Source organism: Acomys russatus, chromosome 10 (genome assembly GCF_903995435.1).
Source record: "Acomys russatus chromosome 10, mAcoRus1.1, whole genome shotgun sequence".
NCBI classification, from domain to species: domain Eukaryota; kingdom Metazoa; phylum Chordata; class Mammalia; order Rodentia; family Muridae; genus Acomys; species Acomys russatus.
In genome coordinates, this window is record NC_067146.1 from 72,175,314 (window position 1) to 72,186,745 (window position 11,432).

The 11,432-nt window shown below is 46.7% G+C and overlaps 1 protein-coding gene across 1 annotated transcript in view; it reads left to right on the forward strand.

The window, feature by feature from the left end:
• The window catches only part of Osbpl3 (oxysterol binding protein like 3), a 72,554-nt gene extending 61,331 nt beyond the window's left edge, over positions 1–11,223 (forward strand). The window contains exons 19-22 of the mRNA XM_051151499.1: positions 4,287–4,431; positions 6,310–6,436; positions 7,957–8,079; positions 10,532–11,223. Of these exons, the coding sequence (XP_051007456.1) occupies positions 4,287–4,431; positions 6,310–6,436; positions 7,957–8,079; positions 10,532–10,628 (492 nt within the window). The 3' untranslated portion in view covers positions 10,629–11,223. The remainder of the gene's footprint in view (positions 1–4,286; positions 4,432–6,309; positions 6,437–7,956; positions 8,080–10,531) is intronic.
• The last annotated feature ends 209 nt before the right edge of the window (positions 11,224–11,432 follow it).

Sequence of the window (11,432 nt, forward strand, 5' to 3'; positions counted from 1 at the left end):
GACTGAGATGTTAACCCTCCCTGCCCTTTATATTACTGAGCTGTGCCTTTAAGAGACATTACAATGAAGCCAGACTTGGCGGCTTGCACCTGTAATTCCAGCACTCAAGCATTGAGACTGGGGAACTGGGAGTCTGAGAGCAGTCTAGGCAGTATCATGAGGAAGAAAGAACTGGGTGAGGAGACCGCTGTGCTTGTGTGCTGCTGCTTCGCCACGAGAAAGGGCGTGGCCAGCCATTCCCTTAAGAAGGCTTTCCACTCACTTCCATCTTCTCAAGTAGAATTCTATATCCTCTCAACAGTGCACAAGGCTCTGCACCCCCAGCACTGCCCACTCTCTCCCCTGAAATGCACATGCTTACAGAGTGCGTTCACTCACCTCGACAGACACGCACACGTGCGCGCGTGCACACATCTTCTCAGAGCAGTGTGCTCACTCCCTTGTCTGCTGTCCACCCCCGCCCCTCATCTTATCAGGACCAGGGAAAGAATGAGAAATCATTTGTTTGAGTCCAGGCTGGCCTCAAACTCAGAGCAATCCCCCTGCTTCATCCCTCGGAGGGAGTACTGAGACTGCTGGAGTACAGCACCACGCCTGGCTTTACAGGAAGATGCTTGTAGTTATTGGAGATGAGCACTGAATGTTGAAAGACCCTGGGAGCAGATGCTCCCATGGGGCACAGCTGTCTCCCCTGTGGCTTCCCAGTCAGTCAACATTTGATCTGTTGATAAATACTGTAAAGGGAGAAAAAATCTGACCCCCATTCCCAATAAACTTAATGGCCTGGGCCCCTTTCTTCCCCTGCCTCTTTTACATGGCTGGAGAAGTCAGTTTGGAATTTCACATTCACTCTTCTGGCGCTGCTGCTGTGTCCCACCTTCCCTTTGCATTTAGCAAAGCTTTGAAGGGGAGAAACTGAACAAGCAGAGAACAGCCTGGAAATGCCACTCAACTTTCCTGCTTTCCAAATACGGCTTCAGTTCCAGCTGAAAATAGGGCTAGGGTTTTTGATTTATGGAGAAATGCCTCTGTTCATGAAGTTTTGCTTTTTTTTTTTTTTTTTTTTTTACAACAGATGTTTATTTAAGACTTAAAGGTAAACCAGACATAGTGGCTCACGCCTTTAATCCCAGCACTCAGGAGGCAGAGGCAGATTGCTGAGAGTTTGAGGCTAGCCTGATCTACAAAGTGAGTCTAGGACAGCCAAGGCTACACAAAGAAACCCTGTCTCGAAAAACAAACAAACAAACAAACAAATAAAAAAGCCTTAAAAGTAAGCAGTAAAACATAAAGGAGTACACAGACAGCATATAATTTATTATTCCATTTGGTCTGTAATCTTGAAAAAGTTACTCTAACTACTCACCTGAGGTAGATTTGGGTTGGCACTGCTTCAAGGGACCCTCCATCCATCCCAGAAGTTACCTTCCAGTTTTGGCTACAGGCTCCCAAGTGGTCCTCTCCAACCTCAGGTTATGCTACGTAATAGCAACACCTCCTCGCCACAGTTAAAAGGCCTCAGGCCCGTTTGACATCCTCACGGTTCTGTCTGATGAATGGTCCACTGCTAATTTAACTTGAGGCTATAGACAAAGTACCAGTGAGATAGGCTGAAGGAAGGGTTGAAGTCTAGTGATGTTTTAAACCTTGTCTCTTTCTCATGGTCTCTCTCCTGACCAATGAGCAGCCATAATGACTTTCTTTACTGTTGTTGTCATATACCCCCGGCGTTCTGTTAAGCATCACAGTTATCAACCCTTTTACTGCTGCTTCCCAAAAGAAACAAAACCCATATTTTGTGTGCGTTTATCAAAATGGGTAATTTTTAGTAGTACTATCGTTATTTGTAAAAATTTCTGAAACCTGTTGGATCAAAAAAAAAAAAAAAAAAAAAAAAAACTAACACAGAGCCAAGCAGTGCTGGCACAGGCCTTTAATTCCAGCCTTAGGGAGGCAGAGGCAAGAGATGGCTCAGCCCTTAAAGGCTAGCCTCAGGTTTTTAAGAGTGGCCAGGTAGGTTGTTGGCAGATCTCCAAAGCAGCACCTCTAGGGAGTTAGTACTCCCTCTGCTGGCTGGAGAGTGGTACTGCATAAATGAGGCTGTGGTCCCCTGAGCTGGGATGAACAAGGCTGTCTCATGGCCCAAGGTGCTGAGAAGGGGGCTTGTACAGGTCCCTGCAGCTGGAACAGGGCCAGAATGCGGAGGGGCGGGGTGGTAGAAACTGCAGTTTTAACCAACCTCTTTAACTGGTTTGACAATGACTGTTTTCTTCAGGTAAAAAGAGTCATGAGTTAACTTTAAATTGCAGTTGGGAGAGCTCACAGGCTTTAGAGTCACAGTGGCTTGCCTGGGGCAGCTGCCAGCAGCTAAGAACTGGCTTCTGTGTTCCTGTGCCACGTGAAGGGAAAGGAGAAAAGGCGCAGAACCTGTACAAACATGCGTTACCGGGTTGCAAGCTGCAGGTGGTAGGTTAACTGTAGTCTTCGTTAAATAATGAAAGTTTTTGTTTCTGTTTTTAAATCCAGAACCTAGGCAGGCTGTAGGAACAGGCTAGGAAGCCTGGAAATAAATCCACATGTCTATTCTTAATTGATTTAAAAAAGATTGCAGTAAGACATGACGAGAAAGGGCAGTCTCTTCAGTAGTGCTGGTGGGACCACTGGATAGCCACGTGCAAAAGAGGAAATAGTTGCAATCTGATACAGTGTTAAAATACACAACATAAAATGGAACTCAACAACCGCACACCTTTAATCCCAGCACTCGGGAGGCAGAGGCAGGCGGATCGCTGTGAGTTCGAGGCCAGCCTGGTCTACAAAGGGAGTCCAGGACAGCCAAGGCTACACAGAGAAACCCTGTCTTCAAAAACCTAAAAAAAAAAAAAAAAAAAAAAAGAACTCAACTCAATTGCAGGAAAATTGGATAAATGGGGTGCTGAGTATGGTAGTTCACTCCCATAAGACCAATACTTGGGACTCAGGAGACTGAAGCAGGATTCCGTCTCTGGCCAGGTAGATGCTAGATAAAGTGCAGGCTTGAGGTTGAATGCTTTGGCTGAAAGCCCAGAGGATCTGACTTTGATCCCCATGGTAGGTGGAACTGACTCCTGAAAGTTATCTTCTGACCTCCAAGTGTGTGCTGTACTATGTACATACACACGTACGTACACACACACACACACACACACACACACACACACACACACACCAGTTCATTCAACAAAGGCAAAAGAGCTAGAAACACAGCCCCAGTGACAGTGAGCCTGCATGCCAGAAAAAGGCAGAAAAAAGTATCTAAACAAACATCCCTGAACATCAGCCACACAGACAGCCAACAGAGAGGTGGACAGATGTTCAGCATCATAGAACAGCTGGCTCCAAAAAGATGAGACCTGAAGCAAAAAGGAAGGGCTATTGGTACGTAGGTAGGGTGCAGAAGTGCAACGGAATACTGTTTGGCAGTGGAAAGAATGAAGTCCTGCCATGTGCAGTATAGATTAATGGAGTAGATACTGTGCAAAGTGAAATAAGCCCAGCTCATAAAAATACTCCATGACCTCATCTGTGGGTGGAACTAGGGAAAGTAGATTTCTAGAAGCAGGAAGTAGATGGGTAGCAGAGGGGTAGGGGTAAGGCCTAGGGAAGTTACTGATCAAAGGATACAGCCTTTCTGCAAAGTCAAGAGAGCCATTAACAATGTATCCAGACACTTGAAAATGGCCAACCACGTGTAAAAGTGCTCTGGCCTAAATAAATGTGAGGGAAAACATGCTAATTAGCTTGAGTTAGCCATCCCACAATGCACACATATTTCAAAATATTGTTTTGTACATGATAAAAAATTCTATAATTTGTATTTGTGTACTAATGAAACAACCCATAACTAGTTGTATAGAGACACTCTTATACCAGGTGGTGGTGGCGCACGCCTTTAATCCCAGCACTCGGGAGGCAGAGGCAGGTGGATCCCTGTGAGTTGGAGGCCAGCCTGGTCTACAGTGCAAGTTCAGGACAGCCAAGGCTATACAGAGAAACCTGGTTTCAAAAAAAAGAAAGAAAGAAACACTCTTACTGTCTTTTTCATTCCCCTCAGACACTCACGGAGTCACGGAGTCAGGGTTAACCTCAAGTTTGACTTGCCACTGAGGATGACCTTGAACTTCTGATTACCCTGTCTTCCTCACAGAAGAGCACCCCTGGGCCTGGCCTTCGTTCTTTCTGTGCTCTAATACCCATAATAAGTCAATGCCATAGTCCTACCCAGACCATTCTCACCTGTATCCTAGGCAAAATACTGGAGCACTAACGCCCACGAGATCGAAGGCACAGTGTTCGATCGCAGCGGGAAGCCTGTGCACCGGCTGTTCGGGAAGTGGCATGAGAGCATCTACTGTGGCGGGGCTTCCTCGTCCACGTGTGTCTGGAGAGCAAGTGAGTGGCCGCCAGATCCCAAGGATAGAACAGCTGAGTGGCTCCCCCCTCCCACATCCCCCATCTCCCGGACAGGGGAGCAGAGAGGGGTGAGCGCCACTGTCTCTAGCTGCCACCTGCTTGAGGCAGGTTAGTGGCCCTGGCCCATCTTTCATGTCCTTGCCATGCTTACAACAGCTTCTCAGTTTGGCTGCTGTGCTCTGCTCTGGGTTCTTGGGACCTCAGAAAGGAGCCACTGGCAATCCCAGGGTGGCCTGACAGCTTCTTCAGTTCACACGTGGGGCTCTAACAGGCCTTGTTGGAATGACAGCGGAATGCAAAAGACTCTAGAGCCAAGAGCAAGACCAAGCTGTCACTAGAAAAACAGAGTGACCTAGGCTTTCCAAAGCACGCAGGACCTTCCAGTTGGTTGAATCCTAAAAGCTGTACTTGTCTTCCAAGGACACTGCCTGGATCAGCTCTGGCAAGAAAGCTGTGGAAGCCCAGGCTGTGCACCGGCAACCCTTTAATCTCTCATACTGAAAAGAGCTTGTTTCCAAGTTGGAGTCATTTTAGTCAAATGGCCATTGTCCTGAGAAACGGGCTTTAGGAGTGGGTGTTAGTCTGGTTAAGGGAGGGAGAGAATGGTTGGGGGTTGAGGTGGGCAGGGTTGAGGAAGGGCAAAAGAAAACTACTTTGTTAGTAGCTTGAGGCGCCATGTTGTTACCTCAGCAGCCTACTGGGGTCAGAGACACAGAGCAGTGAGGAGGCGCTATGCTACTCGTGGCTCCTCCCATGTGAGCAGATGGCTGTAACGACTCCATATCGTGCCACCTCACAGACACATGTCAAGTGGGGAGGAAGGGGAGGACTAAACAGCTGACCCTGCACCTCTCCTTTCTCAAGAACGAAGCATTTCCCAGGGTTCCTAGCCAGTGAGTCTTAACAGCACAAACAGCCCGAAGTGGGCCCCAGCCCATCCCCCTGCCAACTGTGGGCAACAAGAAACTCTGGCTTGCATCCCGTCAGGAAGAGGTGTATGGAGGACATTTATGTGTGGATATGGGACCAGCAAGCCCTAAGACTGCAGGGGAATTTCTTGGGTCTACATTGGATATCCCTGGTGTATATCTGACTCTTAGCTGAGACCAAAGTTAGGGCCAATTAGAACCTCACGTTCTAACCCTGGGATGTGAGCTTTTAAGGGCCGAGACTTGGTGAAAAGAGAAGCAAGGAGGAAAAGAAAAGAATTAGGCGTCAGACCACCCTCAGGGAGTTCAGCATTCCCGTTGCAGCTGCTCCAGAATTCTGGGAGTTTGGCATTTCTGCATGGACATAGGCCTTCTGTAACGGAAGCACAGCTGGTTAGGAAAAGGCCTAGTGTGTTTCTTCAATTGATTTTTAAAACTTTATTGTGTGTGCATGTGTGCATGCATGTTGGCATGCGTGCGTGTGTGTAAAATGAGTGCAGGGATGTGTGTGCCCCAGCACAAATGTGGAAGCCTGGGGACAACATTGTGGAGTTAGTTCCTTCCTTCCGCTTCGTAGGTTCTGAACTCATCCATTAGTCTTGAGTGGCATCTCACAGGGCCCCTCGTGTAGTGCGTTTGAATAACAAATTCTGCGATAGCTCAGACAATAGGGATGCTTCACAGCACGGGATAAATTCACTGTGGAACCAAGCAAAGAGACCAACTCCCTGAGACAGAAAACTCAGAGAGAAAAATCTACCGAGAAGTGCTCAGTAGCTACTTGTTAGTCAGAATATTTTAATAGAAATGGAACCGTTTAGAGATAAAAAAAAAAAAAACATAGCTGCTCTGAGATGAAAAAGGTGAAGGAATTAAACTAACAGAGATGAATTACAAATGAGAGCTGGGTGGCTTGTTTGTCTTTCAGACCCCATGCCGAAAGGCTATGAGCAGTATTATGGCTTCACACAGTTTGCTTTAGGGTTAAATGAATTGGACCCGTCGTCAAGGTCCCTGTTACCACCCACCGACACTCGCTTCAGACCAGATCAGAGGTAAGGACTTTGTCCAAGCATCTTTCTCTCCAGAGACATTTACAGCAATCCACACAAAGCGGTGTTCATGACAGCCTGGCCACCCAGAGCCTGGGGTGGGTACTGTCATCGGGAGTACAAGGACAAAGTGGGAGCTTGAACCGGGGGCTGACTGAAGCTTGCACTTCCATCCTTGTGCAGCGCAGCCTTTGCACATCTGGAGGGCCCCCACTTCTATTGAAATACCAGAAGAGAGGTGAAGGGGAGGGGAACTATCTTGAAGAATTTTGATGCGTGTAGTAATGAGGAGTTTACTGTTTATTTGCAATAAGCAGTGAGTGCAGTTGCGCTCTCCTGACCCCGCACGTTGAAATGATCTTAGCGCACTGGGTTCTAACTTCTGGTTCTGGGGTTGCTATTAATGAGTCGTGTGCTCTGTGACAAGGCTTTTCCACTCTTCCCCAGCCTCAGTTTCCTGCTCTGTAAAACAGGATGGATAATCTCCCCCTGAGCCTTTTATAATTGAGACTCAAAATCTGAGAGCCACAGGGGAGGAAAGATAACTATATGTGATTTAATTTTCTTAAAGCCTTAATGACATGGTACATACAAGTGCACAACCAAATTCAAAGATACATGAGCAACAAATCTGTACTTACAGTCTGGTTTGTTATAGAAATCAGTAAGATATCACTCAATAGGGAGCAAATGGACTTGGGGAAATGAACAGTTCACAGACAAGAAGCTTAAATAGTCCACAAACATGGGGAGAAAGCCAGGTGAAAATGCCATTTCTTAGTTTGGCAAAACAAACAAAAAAAATCTGTGGCTGGTAACAACATGCTATAATACAAACTAATATATAGTATAAAATATAATAGAATATAAAAGGGGGAATATAAATTGCTTCCATTCCCTGTCAAGTCTAGTTTCATAATATATCAATTAAAGACTCAACTCTTGTCCAACGATCCTAAGTCTAGACATTTCTTGAACAGATATGGTTTCCTATGTGTAAAGAGAGGGTGGCTGTCCAAAGTCATTCACTCCACCACGAAGTGTAACTCTAAAACTGGTAGGACCAACCCAGTGTCTACATGTAGAGTGTGTTTGAAACGATTAAGGCGCATCCACAAAACTGAGTACTATACAGCTGTTACAAATGAACCTGCTCCGGCACAACTGTGAAAAGTTCTCTAAGGTTAAGTGAAAAGCGAAGTAAAACAAAGTTGCTTTGTAACCACTTATGTCCTTTAACTGGACAAGGGGACAAGAGTATGTATTGCTATTTGAAAAATATGTACCCAACAATGTGGGAGTTCCTGTCACAGGACAGTGGGGGGAGTAGAAGACTGACTCAGAGCTCTCTGGACAGGGATCCCAAACCCTAGAGACATCACCCCTTCACAAGAGGCGGCCCGCTTTCAGGCTCAGAGTGCTGCATCATGGTGTGGAGGGGCCTCTGAGTGTCCAGTCCTGTGCCTCGGAGTTGTTGGTTATTTTTTCGGTGACCAGTCCTTTCTGCTCCCCTCCGTCCCCAGGCTTCTAGAAGAAGGGAACGTAGAGGAAGCTGAGGTGCAGAAGCAGAGGATTGAGCGGCTGCAGAGGGAGAGACGGCGTGTCTTAGAGGAAAACGACGTGGAACACCAGCCTCGGTTTTTCAGGTTTGTGCTTTGAGGCGGGTGGTGGGGAGGGGCCAGCCTTGTGGGATGAATGGCAGCTTCTGCGTGACTGTCGCTGTCCTGAAACTGGGTTGGTGCCTTTTTTTTTTTCTGCCCCCCCCCTTGTTTCTTCCTGGTTCCTACTTGTAGCAGAAGAGAGGGTAGAAAAGCCTGGCACCAAAGCAGCCGGGCCTTCTTGTTACATTCGAGGCTGGGGCTGGCTGCCTGCATGGATAGATTCTACATGGTGACAGGCTAGTTGATGACAGCCCTACTGTAGAATTTGAGGTACTTATGCCTAGAATCGGCAGTTCTAATACTCTCGTGCTTGAGTTTGGACGATCTGATTGATCTTTACTTTTATTTGGTTTTTGTTTGTTTGTTTTGAGACAGGGTCTCTCTGTGTTAGCCTTGACTGTACTGGACTCGCTTTGTAGACCAGGCTGGCCTCGAACTCACAGTGACCCACCTGCCTCTGCCTCCCGAGTGCTGGGATTAAAGGCGTGCGCCACCACACCCACTGATCTTTACTTTTAAAGTAACTTTCTGGAGCCAGGCACGAGTGGCTTTCGATCATATTTGTAATCCCAGCATGGGGGGAGGCTGAGGCAGGAAGATTGGTAAGAGTTTGGGGCTAGCCTGGGCTGCCCTGTGAAATACTATCTATAAACAGACAAACAAACAAACAAAAATTGTTGAGATGTTCTTTAAAATATACTTAAAATTGTAAAAGGGCTGTGAGCAATTGTGGCCTTTTACCCACTGTCTTTCCTGTTTTAACTGAGAAGGAAACAGGCTCACAGAATAGAGGGGGCTTGAAGAAGGCCCAGAAGAATGTTCCACATGGGGCATGTCTCCTCTGACCACCTGGCTAGCACTCTGGGTGGTTGAGGGTGTTATTGCAGCAACTTACGTAGCTAGCGGATGCAAGCTGGTGAGTCCACACCTGTCCTGGAGCCTGTGGCGTATTTATGTTTGATGTGGGTCTGGGGGCTTATTTGTCAGAATAGATGGCAGGAACAGCTGTCAAAAGGTTCTACAGAGTTTTCTCAGCAGCAGGTATGTTCTAAAACGCAGAGAAAGCTAATCTTGGTGCCCTAGACCTGTAATCAAGAAACCATGACAGGAGGATTGCAAGTTCAAGGCCAGCCTAGGCAAGTTAATAATGACAACAAAATCAAAATTCTGCCTCTAAAAAATAAAATAAAATAAAATAAAAATAAGTTAAGGTATCACCGAGGACCTGATAGAGTTAGTGGCAGCTTAACTGCCCCTCCATAGGGCAGTGTTAAGATGAGCTGTCATCCATACACAGCAGAACATCCCTTAACTGTTTAAAAAGGAGTGAGAAAGCACCATTGCTTTGGTCACCTATATAAAAGCAGATGGTAGGTGCTGCTGGCTTGGTAGGCCATAAGCCTCAGCAATTACTCAGCCCAGTTGTTCAACAGGAAAGCAACCATAGATAACATTTAAAGAAAGGGGCGTGGCTGTGCTCTTAATAAAACAACATGCCTGGTGGGAGAGTTCTTGGATAGTGTTTGTGAGGCCCCGGACTTGGTCCCCAGCGTTAGTTTGCTGACTTACTGAGCAACAGTGAAGACAAACACACGCACCTCACGGTGTGAGTGACAGACAGATCTCCAGTGTCAACTCCTCAAGGGGTAGAGCTGTGCCCAGTACTGTGTGTGTGTGTGTGTGTGTGTGCGCGCGCGCGCATGTGCCCAGGACTGTGGAAGGGAGGGAAGGGTGTGTGTGTGTGTGTGTATGTGTGTGTGTGTGTGCATGCATGCATGTGCCCAGGACTGTGGAAGGGAGGGAAGGGTGTGTGTGTGTGTGTGTTGTGCCCAGTACTGTGGAAGGGAGGGAAGGCAGTGTGTGTGTGCGCGCGCTCTCTCTCTGGCAGAAGAAAGCTGACGTTACATTAGGCTGGGAGGTAGGGCTAAGCAGAAAGCAGGAGACCTGTTTCCTTTTGTACCTTTTGAATCTCAATCTGTATAGCAGAATATCTTTTCCCAGAGTAGTTAGCCAAGAGTTCCCTCTCTGGACTGCTGTGGTGTCCTCCAGGTCCTTAGACTTACTTTGATGGACTTAGTTGATTGTGTAGTATTTAGTCATTCCCAGGGTGGTGTTTGATGTATGGCACAGAGTGGATGGACACACACCACACACACACACACACACACACACACACACACACACACACACACACACACAGAGAGAGAGAGAGAGAGAGAGAGAGAGAGAGAGAGAGAGATCAGTCTTCTCAGAGGTACCACTTTCCCAGCCTCCAGGCTTAAGAAGTAAAAAATGGCTACAGTCCTGCCAGTGCCACTCAAATACCCGAACAACAGGAAAGATGATCGTGTCCAGAATGAGGGTAGAAGACTGGGGGGAGGCAGGAGAGAGGGGATGCAATAGGGGACTCTGCCAGAAGCTGTCTTGTCTCTCACAGGAAATCCAGCGACGACTCTTGGGTGAGCAACGGGACCTACCTGGAACTGAGGAGAGACCTTGGGTTTTCCAAACTAGACCATCCTGTCTTGTGGTGAAAAAGTTAAGAAGACAGAGAATGTCAGTGCGTTTCCCCCACATTTGCTCCCGGAAGCAGCACACACCTGTGTTTGTATGTTTAAAAGGTAGTCTGTACGATGACCACTTGTTCTTGGCTTAGCATTGTAAGTACTGAAGTGTATATTTTCTTCAGTAAGTTTCTTCATAATTTCAAGTGTTATAATGATTGTTTATATGAATGTAGAACACCTCGGTATTTCTTTTTATATATAAACTATTTAATAAAAATGAAAGATTGAATGTTAGTGTGTGGGTTAAAAAAAAAGATTTAGCACTAATTTTCCAAAGGTAAGGGGGGAAAGTCAAATTTATGCCTTATAAAATCACACTGGAGAAGAAAAAAAAAAACCTCTCCCAGGTGCATTAAGAAATAAGGACACCCAGGGCTGCTCACCCGTGCACTAGCTCTCCAGCTTTAATTGGTAGCTGGGTTTCTTTTGGCCTCAGACAGCTCTTGAGTTGTTCATACAGAACAATTCTGTGGGTGCTGCAGTAACAAGACCATTCTCGTTTGCATTTTAGTGGTTAAGGGATCTGTATCAGGTTAGTGGAATGCTTATTTTTATGTAAGGTGGGCATTGTCTCCCCTACAGTTGTGCTGCCTTATATGTAACCCCCCCCCCCCAGAGAAGTCTCCATTAATTCAATGTCCCCATGGCAGCATCCTAGGGGGGCAGCAGGCATTCAGTTTTTTCCTGAATCCTTCACCTGAATCCTTGACAATTTGAGACACTACTTTAGTCTTCCTGGCCCACCCCTGGTTTGCAAGCCCTCCTTTATAG